The sequence below is a fragment of the Lupinus angustifolius genome, chromosome LG01 (assembly GCF_001865875.1).
Source record: "Lupinus angustifolius cultivar Tanjil chromosome LG01, LupAngTanjil_v1.0, whole genome shotgun sequence".
Classification (NCBI taxonomy): Eukaryota; Viridiplantae; Streptophyta; class Magnoliopsida; order Fabales; family Fabaceae; genus Lupinus; species Lupinus angustifolius.
In genome coordinates, this window is record NC_032009.1 from 19926042 (window position 1) to 19940940 (window position 14899).

Sequence of the window (14899 nt, forward strand, 5' to 3'; positions counted from 1 at the left end):
GTAAGCACATAAAATTAATCCTCCTTCTAATAATTGTATATACTACGTCCATTGATTTACTGGTACGAGTATCTATATTTTATATTTGATTACTCTCTTATATTAATGAAATAGCTTCTTTATCCGCAATATTCATAAAAATGCATATACTATTGTTTACTTTTCACTATGGTGCTAAATGGTCTAGTATTAACATTATAATATGGTTAATTCAAATATTGATATTCGAACAAATTTTATGGTAACTAACCTTCTATAAATAGCATTAATCATACATATCCAATATTATAAGCTAAGACAAAATCAAACACTATTGCTTTAAGTTATAGCAAAACCATTATATTAACATCATTATTATTATAAATACGAAAGTGACACCAAAGAGCTATACTTTGGATAAATTATAAAAATTATTATATACATAGTGATAGTGTAAGAGTTTTATATTCTGTTACTTCATCATTCATTATAAATGATGAATAATATACTGAATGTGTGTAAATCTTTACGTCAGCAATATATAGATATTACACTCAATTATCGAAAGTAAAAACATGACAAAGTATCTTAGCATAATATATAATCAAAATACACCCTTTAATTTATCCACATTGAGCATGTTAATAATAGAAAGTGCTATTGCAGAAAGCTGAAAATTATCCTTGTTTCTTTTTGTCAATGGAGAAATGACACCATTGTTTTGATTAAACCCATCTTCACAAGTTGTACTAGTATCAATAACTGAACTTAGCTTAACATTTGAATCATCATAACGCTTACCCTTATAATCTCTAATAGCTTCTCTAAGAGTTGTTAAAGCATCAGAATAAACATGAAGACAATCATCTAAACATTCTTTGATAAAAGGGTCTAGTTTCTTCTTATTTAGAAGCTTTTTGGTGTAAGTTATGGTATCTGAAACATTGTGCCTGATAAGCTTGATTGATATGAGGCCTAGTTCAGTGAGGTTTTGGACATAAAGGGTCTTAGAATCTGATTGGAAAGATGTTATGCAGAATCTGTAGCTTATGTTTGGATCAGTTTCTGAGCAATTCTTGCATGTTTGTTGTATGAGATGGTTAGTGGAAAGAGTAGAATGGATATGACACAAGATGGAGAATATTAACATGAGAGAGAGCAAAGAGGGTGGACTCATTTTCTTTGTTTAGAGTATTGAACTTTTCTATACTTTATCAACTAAGTGATTAACATTGTGAAGGGAAATTTATAGTTGTGGAAATGGGTATTTAGTGTGTTTGGAAAGGTTTTGCTTTCTTAATTTATGAGGTAGGGAAGGAATGCTTATTATATGAGAGTAAGTATGAATCAATTGTCATTAAAACAAGAAGGAATTGCAAGCTAAGTTAATTAGGCTATCATTGTGGGAAGGAGGGATTTGTGCACCCAAAAAACATTAAGGAAACGTAATTAAGTATGGAGAAATCGGATAGAATCTGTTGAAGAGAGATTACGTAAAATTGGACATTTTCGTACATCGTATAAAGTTAAAGAATAAGATTGATTCCTTTACAAAATAGTTGTCTTTGGAAAGGCAACCACAGTCTTCCCCAAAAGAATTAATTCATTATCTAAAGGAATGAGATGAAAGAATAAGACTTATTATCAGACCCGTTTTTGTGTATATAAAAGAGAGTCAATGACCTTGCCTTTTAAACAATCTATAACAAAAGATTTAAGGGTAAGTTATATTACACTAACTATAGAACTCAAGTTGCCAAAGCTAGTCTTTAACCCTTCTTCTTGAGTCAAGGGAAACTTACTTAATTTTAATTTAAAATTATTACCTTAAAGATTGGAATACTAAGGGCAAATTAAACACAATAAGAAAACACTTGTTCACATTTTTTAAAATTGTGAAAGGATTTGTTAAAAATGTTTGTATGCACCAAAGCAAATGAAAGTATTAAATAACAGTAAAAGGAAATTGCTTTAGGTATACATCACTTTCATCTCTGATATCTTGTATCAGTTGTATGATGCCACTCACTCTTTTAATTTTATGATATTATTGATGGCACTATTTACCAAACTTCAAGACACAAATAAGAGCCTCATGCATTCACAGTTTCTTCATAACAACCTCGATTTTCTCGGCAGCTTCATATATATTTTTCTGTTTCACTTCATCCAATAGCGTCCGACAAGTTCTGTATCTTGGCACTATCCCTTGCTCGATCATCTCCTCGAACAGACGGTGTGCCCACTGGCACCTATCTGCTCTACAAAGCCCATGAATGAGCAGCGTATAGGTCGAAATATCAAGACCGATATGATGCTTATTGACCATGTCATTCAATATATCATTCAACAAACTATCTATTTTTCCAGTTTTGAAGCATGACTTGATCAATGGATGGTAAGTCTGAACATCAGGCTTACAAAGGCCTGAATCTTCCATCTCCTTGAGTATGTCGAAAGCTCTGCTTTCTTGTGCATGATGACAAAACATAGAAATCATCGAATTATAGGAGGATGTATTTGGGGCAACACCAGCTCGAGGCATCGCAACCTTGAATACATGGGTAGCATCGTCTACTCTCCCTGCTCTCCCTAATGTATAAATGAACGAGTTGTAGAAAAGAGTATCAGCCCTACATCCAGCAAATCTCATTCTCTCAACTATTTTCAAAGCTTCTTCGAACTTTTCTGCCTTTGCTAGTGCATGCATGATAGTAGTAAAAGTGATCACGTTTGGGGAGCAATCATGAGCTTGCATTTCATCAAGAAGCTCATAGACCCTGTCAAAATTCTGCTCTTCACAATAACATTGGATGATGGTGGAATAACTTATAACACAAGGGCGACAACCATATCCTTTCATCTCTTGAATTGTCCAATGTGCCTCATCAACACGACGGATTTTGCACCACCCGTGAATGAATATGTTAAATGTGTGAGCATTAGGAGCAATGTGCTGCTTCAGCTCCAAATAAATATCACGAGCTTGCTCAACATATTGCTCTTTGCATAGGGTATCAAGCAACAAGTTCATGGTTTCGGTGTTCTTCTCCAACCCAAGAGTTTGTAAGTCATCAAATATCCTCACAGCATCTTCCCACTGTCCTGCACCAACAAACCTTCTCATTACCTTAGCTATAGTATTTAGAGTGATGAGACTGTCCTGGCACATTTCTTCTAAGAGATCTTTCAACTTTTCCATTTGCTTCATTCTACCCAATATGTCTATCATCGTATCATATGATTCTGGCGAGGGTCTAAAGCTCGACTGTGAACTTGCCCATTTAAATATCCCCAATGCAGACTTCCAATCATCCTTAAACCGATCCAGCAACCTGTCAATGAGGTTTTGAGACAGATGTATACCATCACAAGTTTGGTCATTGAATAAAGACTGAAGAATTTCTTCCTCACTGCTTCCTTTGCAAACTTTGGAAATAAGAATGTCTGCAGAACTCTTAAGATCTTGACATTGTTCTTTATGCCAAGAGCCTCTAGTTCCTACGAGGTCACAAGATGCTAATGAAGAACAGAAATTTCTAGATGCAAGAGCCTTACAACATATGCAAGAGGAACCCCAGAGAATAGCACGATATATTGACTGCATGTGATTGACTTTAAGAAATTTTGAAACAACTGCAGTCCAGAAAAGGGCCAGAGATGATAATTACGAACCAATTTCTGCATCACAATATAAGCATGTAGTAAATTAACTTTGAGCCCATGAAAAACTGAAATTAAAAACTGATATCTTAATAATCATCTATTAATATGAGCAAACTAATTGAAATATGATGACCTCACAATTCTAGTAGAGCTTTGTATGTTATGTTTTCCATATTTCTGTGTGGTAGTTGAACGGAATAAAATTTAAGATTGGGGCTAATTATTGTGCACACCATTTCCTCAATATAATAAAGAAATATAAATTGAAGTTTCATTAATCCTGCTAATTCAAATGGAGAAGTTTCATTAACTAAATAAAGGGAAGAATATTGCAGATTGGAAAGTATATGCACGCAGTTCACAGCTAAGCATTGTCCTGATCCTACTAATAATGAAACAACACAAGAAAAGAAAAGGGGTCAAGAATCTGAACCTTTAAACTATTCTCTTCTCTGCCAATGGCACCGATAGAAGAACTTGGGATGCAAACTTCCTTCACTTTCTTGGGCACAGCTTGAAATTTGTTCGGTGGAAGCAAGCTGAAATCAGTAAATTAGATTGTAAGTAACTAAAGTTGCAAATAGAGTACAAGAGGCTCCAACCAAGCAAGTTATGGGAAACGTAGATGTATGCAGCCTTTCCCCCATAAGCGGAGAGGTTGATCTAACATTTTAACTCGTGACTTCTATGACACAAGGTAGTAACCTTACTATTTCATCAAGGCTCACCCTCTTGACATGTGTCAATATAGTGTCAAATTATTTTCTTCCATTTATGACATCTCTGCTTACAATTCAATAATATAAATGCCCCTTTCCTTAACAATTTTTTTAATGAATTTACTTCATATATGCTATTACATATATGTGATCAATGACAGAATATGATTAGATAAGTATTAGCCAAATTACATTTGCCTGCAAGAAAATAATTTTGACGCACATCACTTCAGACTTGAGGAGATTATGGATAGGTTTACTAACCAAGATTGAAAGTTGAAACATAGTACTAATGGTAGTAAAGACCTCCCAAATTATGGGGTCCTTTGTTTAGGCTTAAAAAAGTGATTTTGGCAAAGATGATTTTTTTAGAAGCTGGAGAACATGGCTTCTTAAAAAGCTGAATTTATCAACAACAACAACAACAAAAACAATCCGGAGAAAAAAGGTTAGACAAAGCCACAAAGGGGCACTACATAAACATAAGGAAAAGGGTGCATCACCATTATTTCAAGTGATCATTAACATTTCGTTATTTCAAGGACAATCCATAGATAAAATCATTTATGAAACATGCATAGTTGATAGAACTCATAGAAGTTTTATTCTAGTTGAAGCATTTTATCAAACACATGACGAGCCATTTAGTAAATGCAGTAAGCAAAAAAAAAATGAATCCATAAAATTGATACAATGGTAGAAGCTGATAATTGGAAAAGTAAACCAACCTGAACAGATGATGGAATCAAAACAGAAAATGGTTTGGAGAGTTGCAGAAGCTGAACTGAACTAAGCACCCAAATGAAAACATGCTATGATTCAACAAATATTTCAAGTTTGGATTTAATATTTATTTACATCATCAATCATTTATCGTTAATTATTAACTACTGATTATCAAACAAAAGTAATATGTAATATAAATAAATTAATCATAAATAATGTGTTAATAATATAAAAACTTTATACTATTAGAAATATTAAACTCGTACTATAAATAATAATTTTTTATACTGTTAATACATAAATTTTAAATTCATAAAGTTTTGGTTAGAATTAGAAGAGTTTAATATATGCATGTGAAATGGAGGGTGACATGTATAATAAAAATTACAAATGATACACATTTTAAATAAAATAATTTTATAAATTATCAAACTTACCTTATTGGATTCTTCCCTGGTATTAGAGATGATCTCAGCTTGTGTAAGAGTTTTTATATCTCACAAGAATGATATGCATTTTTTTTATTTCCATAAATATTCTCGCACCGGAGTCAATATTGTTTGAGCCGAAATTTTTTATAGGTATTGGGGCTAACTCTCCCGACGGATATTTTTTCCATCTACAAAAACTCGAGATCTTATTTAAAGAGAATTAAACATTTACCACTTGAACTAACATTCGTTGATAAAAAATGATATGCATTGACACTATTGTACTATCCACTATAGATGATATATTAATTGTGTAAAAAATTTACATAGTCGTACATAGATATTATATTTTTTTATTTTCCAAGATTTATATTAATCACTTTTAACTCTAACCAATAGGTGAAGAACTAGTTATATACACACAGTGCCCAAGGCTTGTTCTCCCAAATGCAGTGGCTGCTCATTCAAAGAAAAGGTGAAAATCATGTTACTTTTCACTACATTTTTTTTTACTGAAACGTGAATTCACAAGGGAAAATTATTCCCATTACTTTTCTTCTCCAAAATGGTCAACAAAAAAAGAGATCAATAGATATAACATGGTCTCAATGTGGCAGTGTCCAACCAAATAGAGTTCTTGTGTAATGTATACATTATTTATCAATCATTTGGTGTTAGTTTATTATTTTCATAAAAGTTCTGTTGAAAAATATATTTTATCAAAATTTACTTTCAAACACAATACATGATCAAAATGTTCTTTAGGAACTTTGATTATTACACCAATGCTAGTTTGGAAATTTTATTACAAGAAACAAATCCATGGCACATGGTCAAAGGCCAGAGTGAAAATCAATTATTGTAAAGGAAAAAATCAGATAAGAGTACTCAGCCTGTGAGAGCTGAGTTGAGAGCACTATGGACATCAACTCCAATCTGAGCTTCAGCTTTCTCCAAATCAGTTGTGGCTGAGTTCAGCTTCTGAGTGAAATCTTGAAGACCCTTTTGGACCAAGTTTGCGTCGATTTGATCCAGTGGTACAGCCTCAACAGCAATTACATCAGCAACGGAGTTTGCATGGATGAAAGCAAAGCCGCTGCTGACAAAATACTTGGTGATGTCATTCCCTTCATGTACAGATAGGACTCCCGGTTTCAACTCTGCAATTGTTGCAACATGTCCGGGAAGAACACCCATCTGTCCAGTTGTTGCTGGTACTATCACCATGTCCACCTGTTGTTACATAGGAAATTCTACTGTATATTAACTACTGAGCATACAATATGTAATTTTTTGATTTTACAGGGACTACGAACAACAATATCGTCTCCCTTATCGTTTACTAACATATAAAGCCCAAAAAACAATGGGAACGGCAAGGGTGGGGAAATTCCAAAGTTGCAGCAGAAGTAAAAACCATAGAATGAAATGTGTCAATCTTGATAGCTACGTTGCAACAAATTTTACAAGTACTTCTAATAACCATGTCCATCAACATACTTTCTTGGTAGCATTGATATTATATTCAAGAAATTGTAAAACAACTTCAGCCCAATCACTGGATTGATTAGATAGTTGCATATTACATTCACCAATAACATGTGCACTGGGTGGAGAGGAATAACATACTGGAAAATTAAATTTACTAAATATTTTGATTTCTCTTTTCTATTTCCATCCTTTTTCCCGATGCTATCAACAGTACACTACTCCAAGCGTAATATAATTAATTTTACCAACCTCACCGGAAAAGACCAAACTACTAAGTACTAACAGAATATTCCATACCATATTACAGGGAATTGAATTCAACAGCAAGGTGGCAGGCATAACAGAAACTACATTACGGGAATGACAGAAATTGCAGGCTTTAATTAATTTTATGAGATGAGGCCCATCTACCTGATGCAAGATCTTTTCTCAGTAGTGTCATTGTAAAAATTGGATATGAGAAAAGAGTGAAACATGCAAGTTTTCTAACAATGGTGCAGATGGTTTAGAAATCTTTTATGACATAGTAATATGCATCTTCCTGATAGATATTTTGTATCATAGGTTGTAGTGTACAGTTGAATGCTTTGTTGTGTCATACGTATGCAAAACAAAACACATTTTGCGAAGGAAAGTTGAAGTTAACAGTAGCACGCTTGAAACAGGATGCCATTTTTATGTGAAAAGTATTCAATGCTGGAAGGAGTCTGAATGGTCAATTCATAAAAGAGATGTTATTAAGAGCCTAACACCAAAAACCAGTAGGAATAGGTTATATTAAATACATTTCCTGATAAAGTTTCCATTTGGTAGTATGCTCAAGTTGAAATGTGAACAAGGCTAAGCATTTAAAAAATTGCATTTTTATAACTTACTGGAAAACCCATCCATGATAGCAAAGGTTGAGCATGATAATTTTGGCCTGGCATTAGGCCACGTTCTTCTTCTTTAAAATTTTGTTTACGCAAATGAAGAGAATAAAAAGCAAAATGAAATAATAAAGTTAAGACATGTAATAAAAGCAAAATGATTCCGCATTTAAGATCAAGAGGGTGGTGAGAAGACAGTAAGATCGGCAAATAATTGTCCCCGAGTCTGTTACATTCCAGACAAGTAAACCACTCATTATGGAAACAAATACAGATAATTACTTGATAAAGGGAATCCCAAACTATGGAGAGCCAAGAATCATTTATAATGACCTCCTCCTACGAACTAATTTTGGTAGTGGAGTTGGTCCCAGTTAGTGTCATACATATGTTTAGAAGATAAACCAATATAACTTATTAAAATAATCATCAAAACAAAATTTTGAATACCCACTTTTGCTCACAAGATAATTTTAGGGAGAAAGAGTCGTACCAAAATTAATTCCAAACCACAATTAATTGAAAGATGTGGACTAAATGTAACATAAGGGCAGTGGAATCTAAATAAAGTATCATACATAGAAAGAAAATGTGGCTGGAGAATTGACCGAAACCACACAAAGATGGAGCATATGATCAGAAATGAATGGTAAGCAGCATTTCTTGTCTAGAAGAAACTTCAACACCAAACAAGATGAGTTTACTTTTCATTTCAATTAATTGATCAAATGTTTGTATCATTTTCCTTTCTCTAAAACATTAGTAAAATTTGGTGAAAATAGCAATTGAATTACACGTGCTTATGTTTCCATGTCCTGTAACCAAGTTGCAATAAAACATCGATGATTACAATAGAAACAAACAAAAAACAGAACACATAGTTTATATCTGACAATTGACATAGAGATAATGCTAGAGAAACACTATGATTAAGGCCATATCTTTAAGGTGAACCTAACACAGTATGTGTTAATTTGTATGCAATTGCCACATAATGTTCAAAATTAACATAATAATATTCAATTCCTTTTAGTTCCATTACACATATCTCTATCAATTCAAGCATAGCCTAAAACATGAAATCAAAATCAAAAAATTAAAATAAAAAAACAGATTGGAACTAGAAATGAAAGTACCTCTTTGGAAGCCAATTCAGAAGAATAAGGAAGAACGAAATTAACAGTAAGCTTAGTAGGGAGAGAAGAAGGAATTGAAGGACGAGGCTTCAAGTATGACAATGGAGTCTTTGGTGGATCTATGTGTGGGCTCACTTTCTTCCACGCCTCCACGAAACTCGCATCTGCCGCTGATTCCACGGGGAGATCGGTGGAGAATCGCTTTGATGCGGCGGCGTTAAGGGGACGACGGAGGAGGGTTGTTGCTCGGCGGAACATGGCGAGGAAATGGATTAGATCGGTGTGTTGGAGAGAGAGTGCAGTAAGAGGAAATGAAATTAGTGTTAGGTTTTGATAAATTTTCTTCTCCTCTCTATATTTTCATATGCGGAAATGAAATGTATTTATTATTTAGTAAAATGTCACTTTTGTCCTCTCTCTACTTAGTGATATTCGACTTACCCGCTCATCCGATATGACTCAGTCATGATCAAGTTTGAATACAGTTGAGTCTCATTGAGCTTATGATTGGGTTCGAGTTCAAAAATTAGACTCGACCAGTATTTACATTGGTGGGGGACAAGTATTGCTCGACATGTTCTGTGACATAGTCACTTACTTATCATGTTTGCATGTGTATAGAGTAATGACACATATTTGGTCGAAAGTGTTATTGATTCTCTAATTTTTCATCATATATATATTTTTAACAGTATATACATATATTATTTTATATGTTAAATTACATATTAATAATAAGTAATATTGAGAAGATTTTATCTAAAATGAATATGCATTATATTTGATCGGGTCTTAGTTGAGTTCGGGTTCAAAGACTGGTTCATCCGACATTTAGGGTTAGTTTGGGAGTTGGATTTTGGAGGGGAAGGAAGGGAAAATGATGGCTTAGGAGTCATCTTACAAGTGTATTTCATGGCTCTGAAGCCTTCCCTTTTCCATTCATTCCCCTCCAAAATCCAACTCCCAAACTAACCCTTAAGGTTGTTGGATTGGGTTTAGGTATAAGTCTGAATCCATGTTCAAATAAATGATTTGACAAATATTTTGGGCCAGGTAAGGGACGACCCTTACCCGGTCCAACATGATCAATGCCCACCCTTACTTCCTACTACGCATATTATGTGTATTCAAATCCTAATCGATCTAAAAATAAAATTGAAAAACTGATCCAAAATAGGTTGAAAACACAAAAATCGAATATATTTGTATCGTGTTGATTTTTTTTAGTAAACAAACCAATCATGTTCGATTTTTATTTCAACTCTAGTATCCACATCGATCCAGATCGACCAAAGTAATATAACAAAGTTTAAGTATATAATACTTTAAGTGTCTTCCAGATGAAGCAAAAAGCCGAAAACCCTAAGTCCCCAAAATTATGCCTTTGCTCCCCCACTCTCTTGTGGGCCTTTACTATCTAAGCCCAATGTTGGGTACAATGTTACCAACATGATGATTGTATGGTAAATTAATTGGGCCATAGTAGAAGAGAATGAAAGCCCACAATACTAAAACCCAAACTATTTCACACAACACAACTCCAACTCCTTCATCCTTCACACAACACTCACACACACTCTCTCTCTCCAACAAACCGATCTAATCCATTTCCTCGCCATGTTCCGCCGAGCAACAACCCTCCTCCGTCGTCCCCTTAACGCCGCCGCCGCATCAAAGCGATTCTCCACCGATCTCCCCGTGGAACCAGCGACAGATGCGAGTTTCGTGGAGGCATGGAAGAAAGTGAGCCCACACATAGATCCACCAAAGACTCCATTGTCATACTTGAAGCCTCGTCCTTCAATTCCTTCTTCTCTCCCTACTAAGCTCACTGTTAATTTCGTCCTTCCTTATTCTTCTGAATTAGCTTCCAAAGAGGTACATTCATTTCTCAGTCATTTCTTTATATTTTCATATGAGTTTGTTTTTATTTTCTTTTTCATTTCATATTTCCATTTTCTGAGTTTTATTTAAATTTATTGATCGAGTAAAATATGGTCCTCAGATTGATATAATAGATCAATTTGTTCCATGAGATTACAAAATTTCAATGCCGTTCTGACTTTGCATATCATTTGTCAATTTGATGCAAAATCCGGGATCAAATTGATTGTTTTTAAAGTTTTTTGTTGAGTATAATATTTACACACTGTCGATGTAAATATTCGTACACAATTATTACATCACCGACTATTTATTTGTATTATTTTTTTTTTTCAGAAAATGAATGGTGGATTATAAAACTCATAAATGCCCGTGCATACATTTCTTCTCTTTTTTGTTAGCGTAGTTTTATTGAAACCTTGATTATTGGTAGTGGAACATAAGCTTGTCTAGTGCTATTTCGTTTTTCACCAAATTTCATGAAATATATTTTTTAAATGGACCAGTGAATGCTTTAACTTGGGAAAGGAGAGTAATACAAACATTTTATCAGCACATTATCCATTAAGTGAAATAAAAATGGAAATTAGGATCCCATTAACATTTAACCATCTTGTTGGTGCTAAATTTTCTTTTAAGCTATTTTTCTTCCTCACAAGAACTACTGATTTATGTTCATTGCTGAGCCTATACTACATTCGTTTAGTGTGGTTTTTAGCCACCTCTTCCAGACATGTGCTTGTCATTTATTACTTCATTCAGATTCCATTGCCCTTATGTTACATGTAGTCTGCAAATATCAATTAATTGTGGTTTGTCTTGGTAAAATCTCTTCTATGGATGAATTCTTGAAATTCCTTTTCAAGTGAGGTTTGATTTGCATACCGTTAAACTATGTCTGAACCATACACTACAACATGTGGCATAACAAAGATGGTGCATATTACTATGTCTGTATGTCATAATTACTTAGGAAACCATCTATATTATTATTTGGAAACTTGTATGTTTTCTCATCTCTTTAACAATGTTTACGATGATACTGCCAACATGACATGATGCATTGACTCTTTGCTCTTTCTCATAGTAAAATTTGAAAATCGGAGTCCTGATGTTATAAAAGTATAGGGTTGTTGGTCTGGGAAAGTACTCAATAGTTTGGCAGTCCATGGCATACTCTCAGTCTCAGCAAAGGAAATTGGCAAGAGTACCCCTTCTGCATCCCTAAACATGGAATGTCTGCACTTCCCGTTATCCCTTTTTTTTAACCAATATGCTATATAACCTTCTTAAAACTGGCATGCTCTATACCACTTCGACTGATTTGATTGCTGTTAGACTCTTTGATAATTGCTGCATGTCATTTAATTTCACAAATTCAATCTATAAGCTTTCATAGATGTCTGTGCTATTGGCCGTGTGGTGGTTATAAAAGGAACTAGTTATCATGCCATTAGAATTAAATTCTTGTACGGAATTAAAGAGGTTGAGCTGTTTGCTGAGAGTTTTAGGATTATAATTGGCAGCGTTATTGATAACCAAGTTCACAACATTAATTGGTCCAGTAAACTCAACCAACTTAACAAATGTTGTAGCATCTATAAGCCTATAGCAACATTAGATGTATCAACAAATCTGACAACTTATTTCTTTTGGACAAGTAACAAGAAAATTAACTACCTGCCTATTACTTTGGGTCATCAGCCATGAGTATATCCAGTTTTTTTTTCAACTAATCAACTGACAACTTGTTTTTTTAGACAGCATACTATATGTTGTACTAATGGCATGATAACTGGATCTTTTAGAACCAGGATCAATAGCAGCAATGACATTTATCATAAGCAAATAGTAGGCTCGATTTGTGCAACTAAATAAATGCAACAACATAAAAGAATCTAGCAATAGCTGATGCAACCCTGTGTATAGTTTATTTTACCAGGAAAAGCTATTCTAATTAAAGGTTGATCTCCATGGCACGAGTAGTTCTTGAAGTTTCCTTCCATTTGGCTTGACTTGTATTGGTGGTGTACTAATTATTGTAAATCTGACCTATCTCCTTCATATTGCCTAACATATCTCTACGTGGACCCTCTGCTTCTCCTTGAATTTGATCATTGCCCTAGAAACTTGCATCAAATTCTGTACCAATCGGTATTTAAGCTCAGAAGAAACTTTAGTACAAATTAAAGAATCTCCCTTATGTTGTGTGATGCTTTTTGATCCATTGTATTCCATCTTTGAAATATTTCCCACAATAATAAGTCTGGAGGATTTCTTACCTCCGAAACTGGAATGATGTCTTATCCTACAGAATTCCATATAATACTGGAAGGGAGGTTTAAGGCTTTGTCCACAAGGAAAGGTAGACAGTTAGGTTTCTTGAGTTTTAAAAAAAATGGAAAACAGTCAGACCCAATTTGCAGTTATAAGACCTGGTTTTTGGCATGTTTAAACCGGTCTGACCATGCAAACGGCTAAAATGGTTAGTCTTATACTTGAACATTCCTTTCTTTCTCAAAATAAGTTATTTTATCTTATTAGATGTTTTGGGGTTGGGATACATTACTGATGCCTCTAAAGCTTGTTGGGTGTGAGTGATTTTTTGGGGACATCTTGTGTTTAATTTGAGTTCTTATGAAACCATTCTTCCATTTATTGGACTGAAGACTTAAGATTTTTCTCAAAAATATTACAGTGCCACCATGAAAGACTGTTCTTTGGCTATCCGAAGTAGCCAAGTTGGAAATTTATTAATGTAGTTATCTTGAATGACATCTAATATCTGGCTTTTATCTCATGCTGCATCCACTGCCACCCTCATCATTGCTATTACTTTTGGGACATTAAATGTTGGCAACAAACTAACAATGTTTCCTACTAGAAGACATTTCTTAATTCTTTGTCCTTTGTGGAGTCTAAAATGACATAATGTATGCCGAGTAGTTAATGTAGAGTAGAATTTCGTGTGTAACAACAGGTGGACATGGTGATAGTACCAGCAACAACTGGACAAATGGGTGTTCTCCCTGGACATGTTGCAACAATTGCTGAGTTGAAACCAGGAGTCCTATCTGTACATGAAGGGAATGACATCACCAAGTATTTTGTCAGCAGCGGCTTCGCTTTCATCCATGCAAACTCCGTTGCCGATGTAATTGCTGTTGAGGCTGTACCACTCGATCAAATCGATGCACACTTGGTCCAGAAGGGTCTTCAAGATTTTACTCAGAAGCTGAACTCAGCCACAACTGATTTGGAGAAAGCTGAAGCTCAGATTGGGGTTGATGTCCATAGTGCTCTCAACTCAGCTCTCACAGGTTGAGTACTCTAGTTCACTTTTTCCTTTCCAATAATTGATTTTTACTCTGGCCTGACCATGTGTCATGGATTTGTTTCCGGGTAATCAAATTTCCAAAATAGCATTTGTATAATCAGAATCGTAAAGAACATTTTTATCATGTATTGTGTTGAAAGTAAATTTTGATAAAATAATTTATCAACAGCTTTCATCTAGCTCAGGGAAGATGAGCAAGATCTTGAAATTATAAACAGAAGCTTCATTTATGTTATGGATTATGGGCAATATGATTTTTAGTTATGCATATGGCTCCACCCATGTCTTTGCTCATGAGTTATCCATATGGCTTCATTTTTTGCATGTGGGTAAGCTCAAAATTTCCACTCACAAATTGAATAGCTGAGAACACAAAAGCAAACTATGTTTTGCATATTCGTTAAAAGTGTTTGTTAGGATGAGTAAGGTTTGATAATGTTGAAGATACATTTTTTTTACATGTTTTAATTATCATATTGACATGGTTTGACCACAGTGAAAATTTGTAGCAGACTTGTACATGTTAAACCATGAAACTGCAAAAAGAAATCTAAAGGAAAAGGTTGTGCATTTTAAACCATCTCTAGTCACATTAAAGAACCATCGTCCACTTTTGAAACAACTTCAATAATTGGAGCATCTGTGCAAAAAAGTTCTCATA

At 34.3% G+C, this 14899-nt stretch overlaps 4 protein-coding genes and 1 long non-coding RNA gene across 9 annotated transcripts; 1 reads left to right on the forward strand and 4 right to left on the reverse strand.

The window, feature by feature from the left end:
* LOC109352293 (putative invertase inhibitor) lies at window positions 559–1226 on the reverse strand. Its single transcript, XM_019594219.1, has one exon. It carries the CDS (start codon window positions 1154–1156, stop codon window positions 584–586), a length of 573 nt encoding a protein of 190 aa, XP_019449764.1. The 5' UTR covers window positions 1157–1226; the 3' UTR covers window positions 559–583.
* Window positions 1903–5186, reverse strand: LOC109352246 (pentatricopeptide repeat-containing protein At3g04130, mitochondrial). Of its 5 annotated transcripts, XM_019594173.1 has the most exons (4): window positions 5093–5186; window positions 4079–4184; window positions 3538–3623; window positions 1903–3314 (listed from the first exon to the last, which is right to left on the reverse strand). In XM_019594173.1, the coding sequence occupies exons 3-4, from the start codon at window positions 3540–3542 to the stop codon at window positions 2081–2083; spliced, it is 1239 nt and encodes a 412-aa protein (XP_019449718.1). In that variant the 5' UTR covers window positions 3543–3623; window positions 4079–4184; window positions 5093–5186; the 3' UTR covers window positions 1903–2080. The 5 variants fall into 5 exon arrangements, with proteins under 5 accessions (XP_019449718.1, XP_019449693.1, XP_019449702.1 ...); XM_019594148.1 differs by having other exon boundaries at window positions 1903–3623; XM_019594157.1 differs by having other exon boundaries at window positions 1903–3660.
* LOC109352284 (ATP synthase subunit delta', mitochondrial-like) lies at window positions 6224–9355 on the reverse strand. The gene is made up of 2 exons (XM_019594206.1): window positions 9018–9355; window positions 6224–6754 (listed from the first exon to the last, which is right to left on the reverse strand). The coding sequence occupies exons 1-2, from the start codon at window positions 9273–9275 to the stop codon at window positions 6410–6412; spliced, it is 603 nt and encodes a 200-aa protein (XP_019449751.1). The 5' UTR covers window positions 9276–9355; the 3' UTR covers window positions 6224–6409.
* LOC109352277 (ATP synthase subunit delta', mitochondrial-like) lies at window positions 10556–14404 on the forward strand. The gene is made up of 2 exons (XM_019594193.1): window positions 10556–10895; window positions 13882–14404. Exons 1-2 carry the CDS (start codon window positions 10635–10637, stop codon window positions 14224–14226), a joined length of 606 nt encoding a protein of 201 aa, XP_019449738.1. The 5' UTR covers window positions 10556–10634; the 3' UTR covers window positions 14227–14404.
* Window positions 14248–14899, reverse strand: LOC109352311. The gene is made up of 2 exons (XR_002108352.1): window positions 14612–14899; window positions 14248–14528 (listed from the first exon to the last, which is right to left on the reverse strand). It is a non-coding gene; the product is annotated as an uncharacterized LOC109352311 (long non-coding RNA).